This window comes from Gymnodraco acuticeps, unplaced genomic scaffold, assembly GCF_902827175.1.
Source record: "Gymnodraco acuticeps unplaced genomic scaffold, fGymAcu1.1, whole genome shotgun sequence".
Taxonomy (NCBI): domain Eukaryota; kingdom Metazoa; phylum Chordata; class Actinopteri; order Perciformes; family Bathydraconidae; genus Gymnodraco; species Gymnodraco acuticeps.
This window is the reverse complement of record NW_022991035.1, coordinates 4123-24940: the sequence shown is the minus strand read 5'-3', so window position 1 is coordinate 24940 and position 20818 is coordinate 4123. Positions and strand designations below refer to the sequence as shown.

General features: G+C 42.7%; 1 protein-coding gene across 2 annotated transcripts; it reads right to left on the bottom strand.

The window, feature by feature from the left end:
* Nucleotides 1-1036: 1036 nt before the first annotated feature.
* Nucleotides 1037-20561, bottom strand: osbpl9 (oxysterol binding protein-like 9; the record flags this gene model as incomplete). Of its 2 annotated transcripts, none has more annotated exon segments than XM_034236432.1 (13): nucleotides 1037-2467; nucleotides 3336-3471; nucleotides 4441-4532; nucleotides 4779-4857; nucleotides 9898-10038; nucleotides 10550-10613; nucleotides 12098-12208; nucleotides 12649-12736; nucleotides 13625-13805; nucleotides 14088-14173; nucleotides 14874-14989; nucleotides 16111-16208; nucleotides 20396-20561. In XM_034236432.1, coding segments are annotated over 13 exon segments (1436 nt in total), but the record flags the coding sequence as incomplete, so codon positions are not given.
* Nucleotides 20562-20818: the final 257 nt, after the last annotated feature.

Here is a 20818-nt window from a genome sequence, read left to right as displayed (position 1 = left end):
AGTATGTAGTGTCTCTACTTTAAAGAGTCCTCTCCTGCTGATGTTCAGGTGTATATCAGTGTAGTGTCTCTACTTTAAAGAGTCCTCTCCTGCTGATGTTCAGGTGTATATCAGTATGTAGTGTCTCTACTTTAAGAGTCCTCTCCTGCTGATGTTCAGGTGTATATCAGTATGTAGTGTCTCTACTTTTAAAGAGTCCTCTCCTGCTGATGTTCAGGTGTATATCAGTATGTAGTGTCTCTACTTTAAAGAGTCCTCTCCTGCTGATGTTCAGGTGTATATCAGTATGTAGTGTCTCTACTTTAAAGAGTCCTCTCCTGCTGATGTTCAGGTGTATATCAGTATGTAGTGTCTCTACTTTAAAGAGTCCTCTCCTGCTGATGTTCAGGTGTATATCAGATGTAGTGTCTCTACTTTAAAGAGTCCTCTCCTGCTGATGTTCAGGTGTATATCAGCTGTGTAGTGTCTCTACTTTAAAGAGTCCTCTCCTGCTGATGTTCAGGTGTATATCAGTATGTAGTGTCTCTACTTTAAAGAGTCTCTCCTGCTGATGTTCAGTGTATATCAGTATGTAGTGTCTCTACTTTAAAGAGTCCTCTCCTGTTGATGTCAGGTGTATATCAGTATCGTAGTGTCTCTACTTTAAAGAGTCCTCTCCTGCTGATGTTCAGGTGTATATCAGTATGTAGGTCTCTACTTTAAAGAGTCCTCTCCTGCTGATGTTCAGGTGATATCAGTATGTAGTGTCTCTACTTTAAAGAGTCCTCTCCTGCTGATGTTCAGGTGTATAGTATGTAGTGTCTCTACTTTAAAGAGTCCTCTCCTGCTGTGTTCAGGTGTATATCAGTATGTAGTGTCTCTACTTTAAAGAGTCCTCTCCTGCTGATGTTCAGGTGTATATCAGTATGTAGTGTCTCTACTTTAAAGAGTCCTCTCCTGCTGATGTTCAGGTGTATATCAGCGTGTAGTGTCTCTACTTTAAAGAGTCCTCTCCTGCTGATGTTCAGGTGTAAAAACAGACAGAATCTCTCAGGAATGAACTCATGGAGATTTAATATTATGCATCAATAGGAACATCTCTTACAATCAATGGTTATGGTCAAAAAGAAATCAAAAGACATGATGATTGCTCTACCAGGCGAGTGGTACTGACATGTATGGCAAGGCCTCGATTCAATATAATAAACAAAGACAGAAAACATGGAGGGAAAGTAAACAAACGAAGCTTCGACAGGGATCTTTATTTGGCTCGTTTCTAGAAAGGCGTTCATGTTTGCCTTCGATAAGAGGATTCATTTACTCTCAGACACACGTTACTCCGTCTGATTTTAAGGGTCATTTAAATCACATTCACTCACGCCTAATATCCAGAGCAGACGATCCGGGATGTTCTTGTGCATTTCCAGGTAAAAGTTTCTTTGTTTCTGCATTTAGAGCCAACCTATGATCGTTAAGAGCAGGACTCACCTCGACCCCCTTAATTGTGAGAAAACAAGGAAACTGAAAGACAGAAATATGTAAACAATCATTTGTTCATAAATGCCTTCAGGAACCATGTTGATCTGTGTCCGAACGCAAGTCCCTTTAGCCTTGGCATCACGGACCCCCTAAATCCCTCCCTATATTGCATATGTCCCCCGTTCAGATGCTATGGCTTACTCTGCTTCTGGAAAACAAAACAACGTGGGAGACAAAACAGAAAAATGGAATGATCCCTAAAGCCGTCACATCCTCAGATATTTGTACACTATTGCCAGAAAGAAAAACAAAAGAAAGAATATATATTTATATATCCGTCGTATGTATTTCTATAATATAAACACAGCTAGTTGCAGGCAGGTGGGGGTTTTTTAACGCCCCCCCCCCCGCCCATTTAAGATTTACACCGTTATATATAAGGCTGTCAGACTCTCAGGGGGCAGCCTTCTCGTTTCCTCAGTCGTTCCCTGAGATGTAGAGCGCCGTTTTTTAACTGGTCAAAGTTCGTTTTTTCGTATTCACCACCAACCACACACACCTTGCCCCCCCCCCCCCCTCCATTAATAAAAACCCAGGTTTGTGCAGGGACTCTGCTGAGAGGTGAGGGTGTGGGGGGTGAAGAGAGACAGCATCCCTCAGGTTGGCGTTTTCATGGAGGTGGCGCAGGAACAGGAAGTGACCAAATAAGGAGAGGAGCTGTTTTTCCAGTCGTCTCATTGGTTGTTGTTTTTCAGTCAAATGCAAAGCTGTCTTCAATCGTCAGTCATTCCAAGGCTGGGAGAAGTGTTTTTTTTGCAAAAGAGTTCTTATGAAGACTCTGCCGTGTGTGTGTGTGTGTGTGTGTGTGTGTGTGTGTGTGTGTGTGTGAGTGTGTGGTCTCAGTGTGTGTGGTCTCAGTGTGTGTGTGGTCTCAGTGCCCCCCCTGGGAGTTATATCTCTTGAGTAGAGGCTCGTCGTAAACCCAGACCTCTCCGTCCTCGTGGAATAGCTGCAGAAACACAAGAGAGATAACAGGTTTTAGAGTTGGGAGAAACGTGACATTAAACGGCTAGTTATCTGATACACGTCTGTGTGTACGAGTGAAATGGAGACGTTTGATGAGTTTGCATTACATGTCCTTTTATTTGAAAACAATAACGAGCATTGTGTAGAATTTTCGACCCTAAAACGGCTCGTTAATCCGTTCAGAGTCACTTTACATTCAAAATACTCTTCCACGTACTGTTTGCTTTGGGATATTATGAGTACACAATAATCTCAGCATTTCTGGCAGATTATACAAAATGGATGTTTCTAATAACGTGTTATTTTTTGAATGAAAAAGAAACAATGATTGAATCAGACTTGACTTTAAGACATTTTAATAATAACATTTAACGCATTTATTTAACTTATTAATTTAATACCTTTGGAGACATTATTGATTAAAGACAATTCAATATCAATTAGACCCTGATTTTAAGGAATTTATTGCATTTCAAGACTTTTTTTAAAGAGTTTACAGATCAAAGAACTGGTACCCTAAAAACTACAACTCCCACATGTTTGCATTTATGTGACTCTTGAAAGATTGTTTTAAGTCATTTTAATACCATTTAAAGCTTTTTCACTGTTAAACCAAATAAGACCCAACTTTAACTGAATTTATTGCCTTTCAAGAATATATTTATTTAGAGATTTTACAGCAAAAAACGACTGAAATAAAATCCAACTTAGCATTTTGTGACTTTTGAATGCAAAGTTAATATCATTTAAGGCTTTATTTATTTCAGATTATTGAATTGAACAGCTTTAAGGACTCTGCAGGAACCCTGTTTGTAGTCTATAATAATCTAACATCAGCAGTTACTCCTCACCCGGGTCTCCCACTGCTGCTCGTTCTCCTTCCTCTCTCGAGCCTCTCCTCTCTGTTTCTCCTCCAGACTGTGTTTGGCTTCTGTCGCCGAGTCGATGTCCTTCAGCTTCAGGTTCAGAGTCACGTCTCTCCACAATCTGAGGATCCAAAGAGGGAGGGGGAGAAGAGACAAGAGGCTGTTTCAATGAGTCTGGGTCTCAGGTCTAGTCAGCAGCTCAGAGTCATGTTGTGAACGTGGACATGTTGAAGACCCCAAAGTGTCATGATTAGAAATGTAGAGTAGGGTCTCCAGCACATAGAAACTGCCGGATGCTACCCTGCATATGCTGGGACATTTGCACAATTAGCATGAGCTGGGTTGATTAGCAATAATGCAGACAATAGTTATAAAATTAGATTTGGACAACTTTGGAGTGGTTTGGAGGTTATCGAGGATGCCGAGTCCATTTCTCACATTTTCCAGATCAAAAATAGCAGTTTTAACCAGAAAGCAGAAAGTGACCATATTTCTACTCCAGATGGGTTTCATACATTTTGGGTTGATTTGAAAGTTTTAGTGAACTCATATCAGGGTTCTTACACCTTTTCCAAAGTAACATTCAAGCACTTCTCAAGCACTTTTCAAGCATCTTCAAATTACATATTTCTACACACATCCTTATCCTGGACAAAGTTATAGGGGGGGTTCCAAATCCTGCACTTTATCACAAATTCAAGCACCATTCCCACAATTCAAGCACTTTCCAAACCTTGAAAACACTACATACAATGTCAAGCATTTTTAAGGATTTCCAGCACCCGTACGAACCCGGCCATTTGTGATCCTGAAAATGTCAGAAATGGATTCAGCATGGATTCAGCATCGTCAATAACCTCAAAAAACACACCAGAAATATCAAAATCAGCCATTTCTTAGCTATAATGCTAATCAACACGACCTATGCTGACTGTGCTAACTTCCCAACATGTGCAGCTTCTCTGTGCTGCAGACCCTACTCTACATTTCTATCAGAACACTTTGGGGTCTCAACATCTCCAGGTTCACTAAGCTGGAAACTAGACTAGTCTGTAATATAGTTTATATTCAGATCAGTGTGATGTCTCACCGTCGGGACTCGTACTCCAGCTGATCCTCCGCCTTCCTCACTTTCTTCTTGATGATGCCGATGTTCCTCGTGTCGATGAACACTGTGTTCTCCTGCAAACACCAAACACATGCGTTCATTAACTCATTAATGGATAAACCCTTAATTTATCAACTTATATTCAATTGATTCAACTTGTCTTTAGACGACACATTAGTTTTAAGGAACTGAAGTTATGCTGACGAACATATTTAATAACAGTTACCATTCAGAAAATAAACAAAGGCACTTCAAATGTGAAGATACGCTCCACCCCTCGAATGCAAGGAATGGATGAAATAGATAAATTAAAGACTCACTCCAGTCGCCCACTTGGCGTACATCACTCCGTTCCACTCTCCTTCGATGGAGCAGAAGGACTTCTTATCGTTAGGTGAACTGCCGGAGAAACACAAAACTATATTATAATAAAACCTTTATTTATGGACAATCTTGCACCAAAGATATCTTTGTGTCGTCGCACGCATCTCTGCTCGTCTAGCTGACATCTCTCAGTGGATGTCTGCTCATCACCTCAAGCTCAACCTTGACAAGACTGAGCTGCTCTTCCTCCCGGGAAAAGATTGTCCCACTCTTGACCTAACAATCAACATCGGCACCTCAGTTGTTTCCCCGACTCAGACTGCAAGGAATCTGGGTGTGACCCTAGATAACAACCTGTCCTTCACTGCAAACATCGCTGCTACAACCCGTTGCTGCAGATACACGCTTTACAACATCAGGAAGATACGTCCCCAGCTGACTCAGAAAGCGACTCAGGTTCTGGTCCAGGCTCTCGTCATCTCACGCCTAGACTACTGCAACTCCCTCCTGGCTGGTCTACCTGCATGTGCCATCCGACCTCTGCAGCTCATCCAGAATGCAGCGGCTCGTCTGGTCTTCAACCTTCCTAAATTCTCCCACACCACTCCGCTCCTCCGCTCCCTTCACTGGCTTCCGGTAACTGCTAGAATCCACTTCAAGACACTGGTACTTGCTTACCATGCTGCGAATGGATCTGGCCCTTCGTACATCCAGGACATAATAATAATAATAATATATTAATTTTATATAGCGCTTTTCTGGACCCAAAGACGCTTTACATTTGGGAGGGGGGGTATACAAAAAAACAAAACAAAAAAACAAACAAAACAAAACAAAAAAACACAACAGAAAAGCAGTCAGGAGGAAGTTGATTAAGAGGGGGGGGGCTTTATAGATAAAGAGTTGAAAAGGTGGGTTTTGAGGCGGGACTGGAACAGGGTGAGGGACTCAGACTCACGGAGGTCTTGGGGGAGTGAGTTCCAGAGCTTCGGGGCTGCCACAGAGAAGGCTCTGTCCCCGAAGCTCCGGAGTTTGGCCTTGGGGATTGAAAGCAAACTGGCTGAGGTGGATCTGAGGGACCGGGGTGGTTGGTAGAGGGTGAGGAGGTCAGTGAGGTAGGGGGGGGCCAGATGGTGGAGGGCTTTATAAGTGAGGACCAGGAGTTTGTAATTGATGCGGTGTGTAACGGGGAGCCAGTGGAGTTCTTTGAGGACAGGGGTGATATGATGCCATGATTTGGTGTGGGTGAGGAGTCTGGCGGCTGCGTTCTGGACACGCTGGAGTCTACTGAGGGAGGTGGAGCTGATGCCGTAGAGGAGGGAGTTGCAATAGTCAAGGCGGGAGGAGATGAAGGCGTGAATGAGTCGCTCAGCTGCAGGGCGGGTGAGAGAGGGACGGAGTTTGGCAATATTGCGGAGGTGGAAAAATGAGATTTTGACAACATGACGGATGTGGGGCTCGAGGGAGAGGGTGGGGTCAAATATCACGCCAAGGTTGCGTGCCTGGGTGGAGGGGGAAACAGGGGTGCCATCAATGGTGATTGTCAGGTTGGGGGTTTTGCTGAGGGTGGATTTTGATCCGATGAGGAGGAGTTCAGTTTTATTGCTGTTGAGTTTGAGGAAGTTGTGTTGCATCCAGGATTTTAGTGCAGTCAGACAGGATTCGATGTGGGTGAGGGGGGGGTTGTTGGGGGATTTGGTGCTGAGGTAAATCTGGGTGTCGTCGGCATAGCAGTGAAAGTCCAGGTTGTATTTGCGGAGAATCTGACCAAGGGGGAGGATGTAGATGAAAAAGAGGAGGGGGCCGAGTACTGAACCTTGGGGAACACCTTGGGTGACTGAAGCTGTGGAAGAGGAGTGGTTGTTGAGGGAGATGAAGTGGGATCTGTCGGAGAGGTAGGACTGGAGCCACCTGAGTGCAGTACCATCGATACCGATGTCCTGGAGTCGGGTGAGCAGGATGGTGTGGCTCACGGTATCGAAGGCTGCACTCAGGTCGAGGAGGATGAGGATGTTGAGGGAACCGGTGTCAGCAGAGGTGAGGAGGTCATTGAGGACTTTGATGAGGGCCGTTTCTGTGCTGTGGTGGGGACGAAAACCAGACTGAAGGGGTTCAAAAAGCTGGTTGGTTTGGAGATGGCGGTGGAGTTGTTTGGAGATAATGCGTTCTATTGTTTTTGAGAGAAAGGGGAGGTTGGAGATGGGACGGTAGTTACTGAGGGAGGAGGGATCCAGACCGGGTTTCTTGAGGATGGGAGTGACAGCAGCAGTTTTGAAGGCAGAGGGAACGGTACCTTGGGACAGGGAGGAGTTGAAAAGGTTGACAAGGTAGGGGCAGAGGACGGGGAGACAGGACTTCAGTAGAGGGGTGGGTAGAGGGTCAAGGGAGCAGGTTGTGGGTTTGGAGGAGCTGATCAGTTTGACTATTTCAGGGTGGGTAATCAGAGTGAACTGGGAGAGGCGGCCGTGGGGAGGAAGGCTCGGGAGGTCCAGGGAGATGGGGGGAGAAATTGTGGCGCTGGATGCTGGGGGAGATGTATGTGTGTCAGATGCAGTGGAAAGGGAGAGATTAATGGCAGTGATTTTGTCAGAGAAGAACTGGAGGAATGAACTGCATAAAGTGGAAGTAGAGGAAGGGAGGGTGTCGGCACGGGGTTTGAGGAGCTTGTTGACGGTGGAGAAGAGGGTCCTGGGGTTATTGGAGGGGTCGGTAAAGATGGTGGAGAGGTAGGCAGTTTTTGCGGCAGTGAGGGCATCTCTGTAGGTAGTGAGATGGAGTTTGTAGGATTCATGGTGAACTGTCAGGGATGATTTATTTGTTAGGCGTTCAAGCTGGCGGCCGGTTTGCTTTAGCTTACGGAGTGCAGGGGTGAACCAGGGTGAGGAGGTTGTAAAAGTGACATTTTTCCTTTTGAGGGGAGCCAGGCTGTTGAGGGAGGAGAGTAGGGTGGAATTAAGGTGGTTGAGTAGTTCATCGGGTGAGCTGAGGTTCGAGTCCAGAGGGAGAGTAGAGGACAGCAGGTCCGAGAGGTGCTGGGGATCAACAGAGCATATATTACGGAAGGTGATGGTCCTGGATGGGGGGGGGTGGCGGACGGGGGAGGCGATGGTGAACTGTATGAGTTTGTGGTCAGAGAGGGGAAAGGGGCAGGGGTGGAGGTCGAGTACTGGGAGGTTGGTGGAGCAGACAAGGTCAAGGATGTGTCCTTTATCATGAGTGGGGAAGGTGACATGTTGGGTAATTGAGAAATTGTCCAGAAGGGAGGAGAACTCAGAAGCGAGTTTGCAGGTGGGGGAGTCCATGTGGATGTTGAGGTCGCCGAGCAGTAACAGACGTGAGGAGAGGGATGAAGCAATGGTGAGGAGTTCAGTGAGATCAGAGAGGAAGGAGGGGTGTGGTTTGGGGGGGGCGGTAAATGAGGATAACTGTCAGTGAGGGAGGGGCTTTGAAGGCGAGGAATTCGAAGGATGGTACTGAGGGGAGGGTGAGTTCTGTAGTCCGGATGTTGTGGTTGTAGATGACAGCGAGCCCACCACCACGGCGTGAGGGGCGGGGTTTAGTGATGTAATTAAAATCAGGGGGGGATGTTTGGTTGAGGGAGAAGAAGTCATTGGGTTGTTGCCAGGTTTCAGTGAGCAGAAAGAAGTCAATGGATTTGTCCAGAATTATTTCGTGAAGGATGTGGGCTTTATTGTTAAGTGACCGGATATTGAGGAGGGCAAAATTGGTCAAGTGGGGGGTTGGAGGGGTAGTGGCAGACTGGAGAGGTATGAGGTTGGCCAGGTTAGCAGCGCGGGGGTGGGCACGACGAGAGGGGGGGCAGTGGAGCAGAGGAGGGGGGTTTGATGGTGGGGAGAAATGGCTTGTTATATGTGTTGGGAGGCGGAGGGGAGTGGGATCCGCTCCAGGTATTACATGCAGCTGGGAGTGAAGGTGAGCATGGGAGAAAGGAGCAGTAGGAGTTGCGTTCTGATGACGCATCAGGTGTGCGACAGTGCGTTGGGTAGAGCAGATTGATGTTATGGATTGACCGTGCTGAGAGTAAACAAAACTGCGGCGGGTGCTTCGGTGAATGTAGCGGGGTCGACGAAGGAGTCCAAGATGTCTGATGACTGAGATGGAAGACGGGGTGGAGGAGTTGGTGAATGACAGAAGCTGTGAGATGGAGTATTTCAGCATGATGACAGGCGGGAATGCTGGGAGCAGTGCGTTAGCAGCGATAGCGGCTAGCGGGCCAGGTTAATGGGACATGGTTAAACCGTACACCCCAGCGCGTGCACTACGCTCTGCATCAGCCAAACGACTCGCTGCACCCTCGCTGCGAGGGGGACCCAAGTTCCCATCGGCGAAAACACGTGGGTTTGCTGTCCTGGCTCCAAGATGGTGGAATGAGCTCCCCATTGACATCAGGACAGCAGATAGCTTACACACCTTCCGGGGAGACTGAAAACTCATCTCTTTCGACTCCACTTCCAGCGATAGAACTATTAACAAAGCACTTTTATACCAATAAAGGGCTGGCTTACCTAAAGCCAGTTGAGTAGCACTTGAAATGTTTTTGCTCTATGAAACCTGATGTACTTTATGATTCTGTTTTCTTCAAGCTTGTATCTTCTTGGTCGAGCGCACTTATTGTAAGTCGCTCTGGATAAAAGCGTCAGCTAAAAGTAATGTAATGTTGAAGTGAATGTTATTTTGATGATTGTTTTTTTTGTATCTTAATGTGTGCATGTGTGTAAATGTGTCTGTTGATTGTGTATATAGGATATACATATTTTATACATATCTGCATACTGTATAATTTTATATTTGGGATTGTTGGAAACGTCATTTCGATCTCTCTGTAAACACAAACTGAGTAGGATTGACATTAAAGTTGTCTTTATGCAACATATGTTTGCGCAGACTCTTTAGACCCAGCAGACATGTAGTCGTATGTCTTGTGTATTCAGGTGTGGTAAAAAGATGAATAAAACACAGATGTATAATGACAGTACAACAAACAGGCGCTAATGCAGGTCAGACAGTGTGGAGCGGTGTCACAGTGATGCCCAGAGCGTCCCTGTCTCAGTGTAACCACTCTTTGAACGTGTATTGAGCAGTGTCTCCTCTCACAAGATCTCGGCGGTGATGCGGTGCTTCTTCCCCCCGTAGAACGGCTTGGTGTGGAACACGATGTTGGCGCTGAAGCCCGACTTGGAGCAGGAGATGTTGCACTCTCCCCCGAGCTCCACCCAGGGCACCGTGAGGATCGACCTGAGAGAGAGGAGCAGGGAGGGAAGGGTTCATCAACAACAATAATAATAATACATTGAATTGTTATAGCGCTTTTCCTGGCGCTCAAAGACGCTTAAACGTAGTTAAATAAAGACAGGCAGGGTTATAGGAACTCTGTACCACTCCTCAGTTTCTTATCCAATCAGAACGCACTGTTCAGCTTCATTTACCCAAACGGCTCGAACAACTATGCACACTTTAGAAGTAATAATACAGCATATTCTAACTTATGTATGTTTGTACTTTGCATTGTTTAGAAACTCTATAGATATATATTTATTGTTAAAAAGTTTATATTTACGTTTATTTATTTTATTTTATTATATTTCAATTTTATTATATATTTATCTTATATATTTTTGTATTCTATATTTATTTAATTCAATTTTATTACATATTTTTATTATATATATTTTATTATATTTCTACATGCTGCTGTGATGAACCAATATTCCCTATTTAGGATCAATAAAGCGTCTCCATCACGTACCTGCCGTATCCGTTGGGGAAGGTGAGGATGTAATGCTCGTCGTGCTCCAAACACGACACACAGCCTGAAACACACACACACACACACACACACACACACACACACACACACACACACACACACACACACACACACACACACACACACACACACACACACACACACACACACACACACACACACACACACACACACACACACACACACACACACACACACACACACACACACACACACACACACACACACACACACACACACACACACCACACACACACACACACACACACACACACACACACACACACACACACACACACACACACACACACACACACACACACACACACACAGTAAGGTGTGTAAATGTAATCCATTAATGTGGTCTGGGATAGGGGTGGGCGATATTGTAAAATATAATATCACGGTATTTTTAAAGCAGTATCACGATAGACGATATTTATCACGATATTTTTTCGTCGGTTATTATGGTTATTTTTCAAGTTACTTAACAGAACAACCACCTACAAGGTAACACAAACTAAAAGTCACAGACCAAAATACCATCAAGCTGGTTTTGGTTCTGCAGTGAGTCCCTGAATGAACAACTCAACAGGAATGCTGATGTGGCCTCCTCAGTGTTCAGGCAGGCCTACGCCCTACAACAAACGTTAACACTGGTTTCTTCACCAAGTAAATGCACTCTCTTGCTAAATAAAATAAAATATTCAAGGCACAGCTTCTCAGTATAAAAATGCACTTTCTGTTTCAGGCAGCACGAGCCGTGATGTAACATCAATACACACGAAAAGGAGAGTAACACATAACTAAGTAAAACCTCAATGAGGAAAAGTCAGTGCCAAACAATTCAAATGTAAACTTTAGACTTGAAGTGCAATCAAAGACTTTAACATAACTGAACATCTGTTTCAAAAGGGAAAAACAATATAAATACCTTATTGATCAAATAAATTACAAGCCAACAGAATCAACCAAGACAATAAATGAAGTGCAACACTGTCTGAATCCTGACAGCTTGGGTTTACTAACCGGTATCAGTATGTATTTCCGCATCATTTTGAAACGTGTATTACAATGAAATCACGGTAAAATAGGTTAATTTGGTCGTAGTTGGTTTCCACCACAGTATTTACATGGATATAAGCCCCGCCCCCTCTCCAGCGCGTCCTGTTTGAATGACAGGAGTAAACAGCTGACAGCCGCGGTGAAACTCCAGCGGTTAGGATGAGAATATTCGCATCGCGTCCGTTGTGAACGCAGCATGACGCAGTTCAGAAACCTGTTCTGACGCTTTTAAAGCAGTTCGAGATGTTAACAGTATCAGGGGCACGCAGGCCATGGCGGCCGTAGGACGTACAATTATTTTCGGGGCTTCACGGCCAGACCGGCCGCCGTGACAATCCTACCCTGGCGCACTATCACGATAGATATGATATCTCTGAAAAGGCATATCGTGGAGATCTAATATCGTCTCGGCGATATATATCGTCATATCGCCCACCCCTAGTCTGGGCCTATCTAAAGTACCTTGCCCGATGTTGTGCACTCCTATAGACATCCCCAGGAACTTGGACTTGGTCCAGATGTGAGCGTTGAACTGGATCTTTCTGTTTAGACACTCTGCGTAGAATGCAGAGACTGCAGAGAGACAGAGGAGACACTTTCAATATCACATCATCATACATGCAGCTTACACTTTATGCACAGCTACGTCAGTGAGGGCGGAAAACAAGACCTTATTAGAATATAAGGTTTCTAAAAAACTGATTTAGAAGACAACTTCTTTTGGGAATTACATTATTATATATTTCGGAGGTCATATGGAATCACTTATATTCTCTGTGTGTTTCAAGTCATTTGGTTTTGTTGTTTTAACTTATATAATAATATGAATAATAATATATATATATATAGCACTTTTCAAAAAACCCAAGGACGCTGGTCACACAAATGTAGAGGAGGAAGTATTCCTACACTCTGGTACTTCTACTTTTACTCAAGATCAGGATCTGAGTACTTCTACTTCCTCTGTAACCGTTAGTGAATATAAATGACTGATATAGAGGTCAGTTACTCACTGGGGGGGTGGTGAGAGACCTGCTCCGCCACAAAACACACACTGTTGGTGGAAGACCACGGCACGGGACCCTCGGACACCGTCTCCTGCTGAACGACAGAGAACAGACGGTAAATATACACAATATACACAAGTGATGTGCAGAAGTCGTGTGACGCGTTCAAAGCCCCTTTACTGATGGTTAAACTGTGGAAATGAAGGAGGACCCAAATCAACCAAAAACATGAAAGATATGGATAAAAATCACGAGGGTCATACGACAAAATATTAACCTAATAAAAAACAATCTGCTTTGTTAATTAAACCAATTAATTTGTTGTCAATTGAACCATTTCGTTGCCCTTTGACCAACAATCTGAGAATATTATACATAAACCTGAAAACTACTATCTTTAACAGCATCAACTATAATTTAAGCCCCATTTCAGATTGCTAAAAAATAAAAGACAACCTTCCCCCCAAAAATATATCTCCATAAATAAAAAGCAGAGAATTTATTTGGGTCATAAAAACCAAAACAAACGGCTCTTTAAAATAATAATAATAATTATAATAAATGGTATGTATGGTGCACTTTTTAAGGTACTCAAATAAAGAGGGTTATATTTATTAAACATTAAAAACACACTTAGATGGCGCCGGTGATGAAGGGCTGCCGTGTCTTTGGCTCCTCTCCAACTCTTCCTTTTTATCGTATTATTTCAGTGTTTGTTTACATTTCGTCGTGTGCTTTTCATTTGTATTCTCTTGCACTATTTTATCTGTTCTATGTCCTCTACATATGTTGCACTGTTGACTTGCATTTCCATATCTTCACTGGAGCTGCTGTACAAAAGACAATAAAGCCTTGACTCTTGAAACAACATCATGTATTGTTTGTTTAAACCACATGGCAGTACCCTCTCTGCCCACTAGAGGGTGCCGATGATCCCCACACACAGGCTGCAGTATTTAAGGACCCTCAGAGTGTGTCTCACCGTGGGCGGGGGGGGCTCCTCTGTCTCCGTGGGCAGGTCCCAGTGGCAGTAGAACACCTCTCCCAGGATGGGGTTGTAGGGCTTCTTGGCCACGGAGCCTTTCCTCCCCGCGTGGAAAGCAGACATGTACCACTTCACCACCTGCACCATGCGCTCCCTGGCCTCCTCCTGCTCCGCGATGCTGGGGGAATCACACAGAGGGGAAATAATGAACATGTTGGATATATATTAATATGATAGATTATAACAGGCTGCTGTCACACTACTTTATACATGCTACACTTATTTTTTAAATACTGGTACTTGTATGCATGTTCCTTAATCAACACTAAGCTATCTCTGGCTCTTTCCTCTGGGTGTAACGGTGTAAAATGTCCCCTCTGTTGAACCATTAAAGGAATTCTGATTGTGAACACTTGTGTGATTTATAAAAGCCTGCAGGAATGAGAGGGATGATGATTACCTTACGAATAAGTCGGGGTGTGCGAAGAAGTCGGCGTACATTTCTAACAACGACCTCCTCTCCAGGATGAAGGTCGGCAGGACCACCTGAGAGAGGACAAGAGGAGACACTGTCAACGCTGCGTGGGAGTTAGGACGAGTTAGGACGAGTTACGGCCCGTCCACACAGCGGCGTGCGTTGTCGCTTGCCGGCGGATGTGTCTGAAACTCGACCAACAACCAATCACATGAATCTCCCGCCCCTGACACACAAGCAGCGGTTTGATTGGCTAAAGCTTGTACCGGCATATGATTCGATTGGCTGACGCTTCTGCCAAGGCTTCAAAAGTTGAACATTGCTCAACTTTTGCAGCGAGCCACGCCAGCAAAGCTCCGCTTCGCTTCCCACAATGCAGTTTGGCGAGACAAACATTCAAAGTGAATGGTGAAGCTTTCAACGCACGCCGCCGTTAGGACGGGCCGTGACTCGCCGTGAGGACGAGTTAGGAAGAGGTAGGACGAGTTAGGACAGTTAGGACGGGCCGTGACTCGCCGTGAGGACGAGTTAGGAAGAGGTAGGACGAGTTAGGACAGTTAGGACGGGCCGTGACTCGCCGTGAGGACGAGTTAGGAAGAGGTAGGACGAGTTAGGACAGTTAGGACGGGCCGTGACTCGCCGTGAGGACGAGTTAGGAAGAGGTAGGAGAAAGAGAGTTTCTGTACACCCAAACATTTTTAATGAAAAGGTTGGTACAAAAGAAAATTGGTACAAAGAAATAAAAAAAGATTACAAAATAAATGTCCGTACCTTTGTGAGGTCCATGCCCAGGCGGACTTGTGACAGCAGGTGCATGATGACGCTCTTGTGCTCCTCCACAGACTCGCCCTCTCCTTCATCATCGCGATCATCGTTCTCAAACTGATCTGAAGACGAACACAGAGGAGAGGTTAGAATCACTCTGAGACGGTGCTGCACCAGGTGAGGGTTGGGTTTGAGGAATACCAAAATACAGAGAGACTATTGTTAGTATTTGCTCTGTATGTGTTTGATAAAATCTTATCAAATAAATAAAAAAAGGTTAAAAAAAATGTTATTAATAATAAAAGAAATTATAAATAAAAAAATTAATTAAATAGGTTAAAGATAAAAAAGGTTCATGATAAAAAAGTTCAAGATAAAAAAGGTAAAAACAATTCTAAATTCCACTACAGCGCGGTTTAAGCGAGCCGTACCCGGCCCGTTTTTGGTTGCGTTTCCACTTGGCGTAGTTCCGGCTAGCGGGTACTTTTTCACCTTTTTTCTAGCCCGACTAAATGGTGGTTCTAGGGCCAGGAACAACCGGGCTGAGTCGGGCTGAGTATGCTAAACTAGAGAGAGAATCGCTGGCAAGGGGGCTACAACTACAACAAGATGAACATATTTGACCGTGATTTAATTGTAATACACGTTTCAAAATGATGCCGAAGTCACAACATACTGATACCGGTTAGTAACAAGCATGAATTAATGCTTTGAGTCTGCAGACAGACGGCAGGCGAAAAACCTTTTAAAATGTGTGTTCTCTGAATGGAGATCGGCTCAGCTAACGTTATATATGCTCCGACCGTCCACACTCACAACAACGGCCTACAGACATAAATAAACCAGCGACTGTATTCTCCATGACACAGGCAGTCTGTGGTTTGTACTTGTTTAACTTGTGTCTAGTTTCTGAACAGATATGAGGAGCTGTGAGCTTGAGGGCTAACAGCTAACGGCTGATGTTGGTTTTCTGTGGTTCGCATTGAAGATGGCGTCACGGCTCCGCCTACACTGCGTTACTATAGTTACCGCCCCAGCTACTAACTGTAATGGAGACGCAGCATAAAGTGAGCCTGGCCTAACTATACCGTACTAAGCCGAGCTAGGCCCTGCAGTGGAAAAGCGCCATTAAACTCTCTCCTACTTTATCAGAACAAAGTCCCAGCTCAGTGTTTCTGGCTTGATAGGCAGAAAAACAGCTGTAATATATATGTTTCTACATCTTGTGTGCGTTCTCTCTCACCTGCGTCTGTGGTGCCGTTGGACATGGAGGAGTTGAGCGACTCCGTGGTGTCCGGCCTCTTCAGAGCTTCATTAGAGGCAGCCTGAGACCCTGAGGGACTGAACAGGAAGCAGAGAGATCAGAAACAGAGAGAAGGATCTCACAGGAAACTGAGCTGCAAATATCTCTGCTGTTTTATTTACAGTGAGCAGCTTCATCTGAAATGGATCTGCTGGACGCCCCCATGACTTGTTGCTGTTTAACATATTTGATGTATTTCGAAACAACAATACAAAATAATTACAATAGTAATTAAATGAAACAAGATAATTATGATGCTTTCTATTTCTTACATGTTGAACCCAAATACCTGTACTTTCTACTTCTCACATGTTGAACCCAAATACCTGTACTTTCTACTTCTTACATGTTGAACACAAATACCTGTACTTTCTACTTCTTACATGTTGAACTCAAATACCTGTACTTCTACTTCTTACTGTTGAACTCAAATACCTGTACTTTCTACTTCTTAATGTTGAACTCAAATACCTGTACTTTCTACTTCTTACAGTTGAACCCAAATACCTGTACTTTCTACTTCTTACATGTTGAACACATACCTGTACTTTCTACTCTTACATGTTGAACCCAAATACCTGTACTTTCTACTTCTTACATGTTGAACTCAAATACCTGTACTTTCTACTTCTTACATGTTGAACACAAAACCTGTACTTTCTACTTCTTACATGTTGAACTCAAATACCTGTACTTTCTACTTTTACATGTTGAACACAAATACCTGTACTTTCTACTTCTTACATGTTGAACACCAATACCTGTACTTTCTACTTCTTACATGTTGACACAATACTGTACTTTCTACTTCTTACATGTTGAACAAAAACCTGTATTTATACTTCTTACATGTTGAACACAAATACCTGTACTTTCTACTTCTTACATGTTGACACCAATACCTGTACTTTCTACTTCTTACATGTTGAACACAATACCTGTACTTTCTACTTCTACATGTTGAACTCAAATACCTGTACTTTCTACTCTTACACTTTGAACACAAATACCTGTACTTTCTACTTCTTACATGTTGACACCAATACCTGTACTTTCTACTTCTCACATGTTGAACTCAATACCTGTACTTTCTACTTCTTACATTTGAACCACAAATACCTGTACTTTCTACTTCTTACATGTTGAACTCAAATACCTGTACTTTCTACTTCTTACATGTTGAACTCAAATACCTGTACTTTCTACTTCTACATGTTGAACTCAAATACCTGTACTTTCTACTTCTACATGTTGAACTCAAATACCTGTACTTTCTACTTCTCTACATGTTGAACACAAATACCTGTACTTTCTACTTCTTACATGTTGAACTCAAATACCTGTACTTTCTACTTCTTACATGTTGAAACTCAAATACCTGTACTTTCTACTTCTTCACATGTTGAACTCAAATACCTGTACTTTCTACTTCTCACATGTTGAACTCAAATACCTGTACTTTCTACTTCTCTACATGTTGAACCCAAATACCTGTACTTTCTACTTCTCACATGTTGAACTCAAATACCTGTACTTTCTACTTCTCACATGTTGAACTCAAATACCTGTACTTTCTACTTCTTACATGTTGAACTCAATACCTGTACTTTCTACTTCTTACATGTTGAACTCAAATACCTGTACTTTTCTACTTCTTACATGTTGAACTCAAATACCTGTACTTTCTACTTCTTACATGTTGAACCCAAATACCTGTACTTTCTACTTCTACATGTTGAACTCAAATACCTGTACTTTCTACTTCCTTACATGTTGAACTCAAATACCTGTACTTTCTACTTCTTACATGTTGAACTACAAATACCTGTACTTTCTACTTCTTACATGTTGAAACTCCAAATACCTGTACTTTCTACTTCTTACATGTTGAACTCAAATACCTGTAACTTTCTACTTCTTCACATGTTGAACTCAAATACCTGTACTTTTCTACTCTTACATGTTGCACCACAAATACCTGTACTTTCTACTTCTTACATGTGAACTCCAATACCTGTACTTTCTACTTCTTACTGTTACACAATACTGTACTTCTACTTCTACATGTTGCAACATCAAATACCTGTACTTTCTACTTCTTACATGTTGAACCTCAAATACCTGTACTTTCTACTCTTACATGTTGAACACAAATACCTGTACTTTCTACTTCTTACATGTTGAACTCAAATACCTGTACTTTCTACTTCTTCACATGTTGAACCTCAAATACCTGTACTTTCTACTTCTTACATGTTGAACTCAAATACCCTGTACTTTCTACTTCTTACATGTTTGAACTCCAAATACCTGTACTTTCTACTTCTTACATGTTGAACCAAATACTGTACTTTCTACTTTTACACTTTTGACACATCAACACCTGTACTTTCTACTTCGTAATGTTGAACTCAAATACCTGTACTTTCTACTTCTCACATGTTGAACCCAAATACCTGTACTTTCTACTTCTTACATGTTGAACTCAAATACCTGTACTTTCTACTTTGGTCTTACATGTTGAACACAAATACCTGTACTTTCTACTTCTTACATGTTGAACACAAATACCTGTACTTTCTACTTCTTACATGTGAACACAAATACCTGTACTTTCTACTTCTTACATGTTGAACCCAATACCTGTACTTCTACTTCTACATGTTGAACACAAATACCTGTACTTTCTACTTCTTAATGTTTGAAACACAAATACCTGTACTTTCTACTTCTCACATGTTGAACACAAATTACCTGTTACTTTCTACTTCTTACATGTTGAAACAAATACCTGTACTTTCTACTTCTACTGTTGAACTCAAATACCTGTACTTTCTACTCTCACATGTTAAACACAAATACCTGTACTTTCTACTTCTTACATGTTGAAACTCAAATACCTGTACTTTCTACTTCTTACATGTGAACCCAAATACCTGTACTTTCTACTTCTCACATGTTGAACTCAAATACCTGTACTTTCTACTTCTTACATGTTGAAACACAAATACCTGTACTTTCTACTTCTCACATGTTGAACCCAAATACCTGTACTTTCTACTTCTACACATGTTGAACCCAAATACCTGTACTTTCTACTTCTTACAGCTTTGATTTGGTAACACAAATACCTGTACTTTCTAGCTTCTACATGTTGAACTCAAAACCTGTACTTTCTACTTCTTACATGTTGAACCCAATACCTGTACTTTCTACTTCTACATGTTGAACCTCAAATACCTGTACTTTCTACTTCTTACATGTTGAACTCAAATACCTGTACTTTCTACTTCTTACATGTTGAACTCAAATACCTGTACTTTCTACTTCTTACATGTTGACACCAATACCTGTACTTTCTACTTCTACATGTTGAACTCAAATACCTGTACTTTCTACTTCTTACATGTTGAACTCAAATACCTGTACTTTCTACTTCTTACATGTTGAACCCAAATACCTGTACTTTCTACTTCTACATGTTGACACCATACCTGTACTTTCACTTCTCACATGTTGAACTCAAATACCTGTACTTTCTACTTCTCACATGTTGAACACAAATACCTGTACTTTCTACTTCTTACATGTTGAACTCAAATACCTGTACTTTCTACTTCTTACATGTTGAACTCAAATACCTGTACTTTCTACTTCTTACATGTTGAACTCAAATACTTGTACTTTCTACTTCTTACATGTTGAACTCAAATACTTGTACTTTCTACTTCTTACATGTTGAACTCAAATACTTGTACTTTCTACTTCTCTCATTTTCCAAACAGCTGGTTCCTTTAGTCTGAATGTGTGTTTGATGCGTGATCATTATTCTTTAGAGTCATTGCGTGCCTATTGATTTGAACACGATCCGTGTATCCATCATTTCCTGGTCTTCTCTAAAGAAGAGGGACCAATGGAAACGTTGTCATGTTGCCGTTGTTCAGCATGGAAACATTCATTAGCTAACAATGACATTATTGTTCTATTAATATAAAGGGAGGTCAGGTACTCTTTAAAGCAGCTGCTAGTTATGGGTACTTTTTACTGAAGTACATTTCAAAGCCTCTTTACTTTGACTTGAGGAAAGAAGTTTGGTGAAAGTAGAAGTACTGACTAGAGTATTTTTAAACACGAGTATCTGGACTTCGACTTGAGTACAGGATGTGTGTACTCTTGCCATCTCTACCATCTTGTACTTGTGTATTATATTTGGTCTTCTACTCACTCGATGCAGTGTTTGGGCGACGTTGTGTTCTGGTAGAACTCGTCGGCGTCGTAGAACTCGTCTTCGCTGGACGAGTACGAGAAGTCTGGCACCGAGTGTGAGGGGAGGGGCATGTGAGAGGGGGAGGCCATGCCGCTGCTGGGGCCCGAGGGGACGCTCCCTGTGGAGGAAATACAAAATAATGTCAACATGACGGCAAGTCTGCAATCTCTTCCAGCTTTCTCCTTTAGATTCAAGGCTTTTATTGTCATGTGTGCAGAGCTACAGTTTAGATATATCAATGACAATCTGAGGTCACAGGCTCCTCCAACAGAGCAACACAATAACACAGATACAATTAGGCAAGTAAATACAAATAGAAATAGTGCAAGCAGAGTCTATATACAAGTAATTGGAATATGATATATTACTGTTATTAGTGTT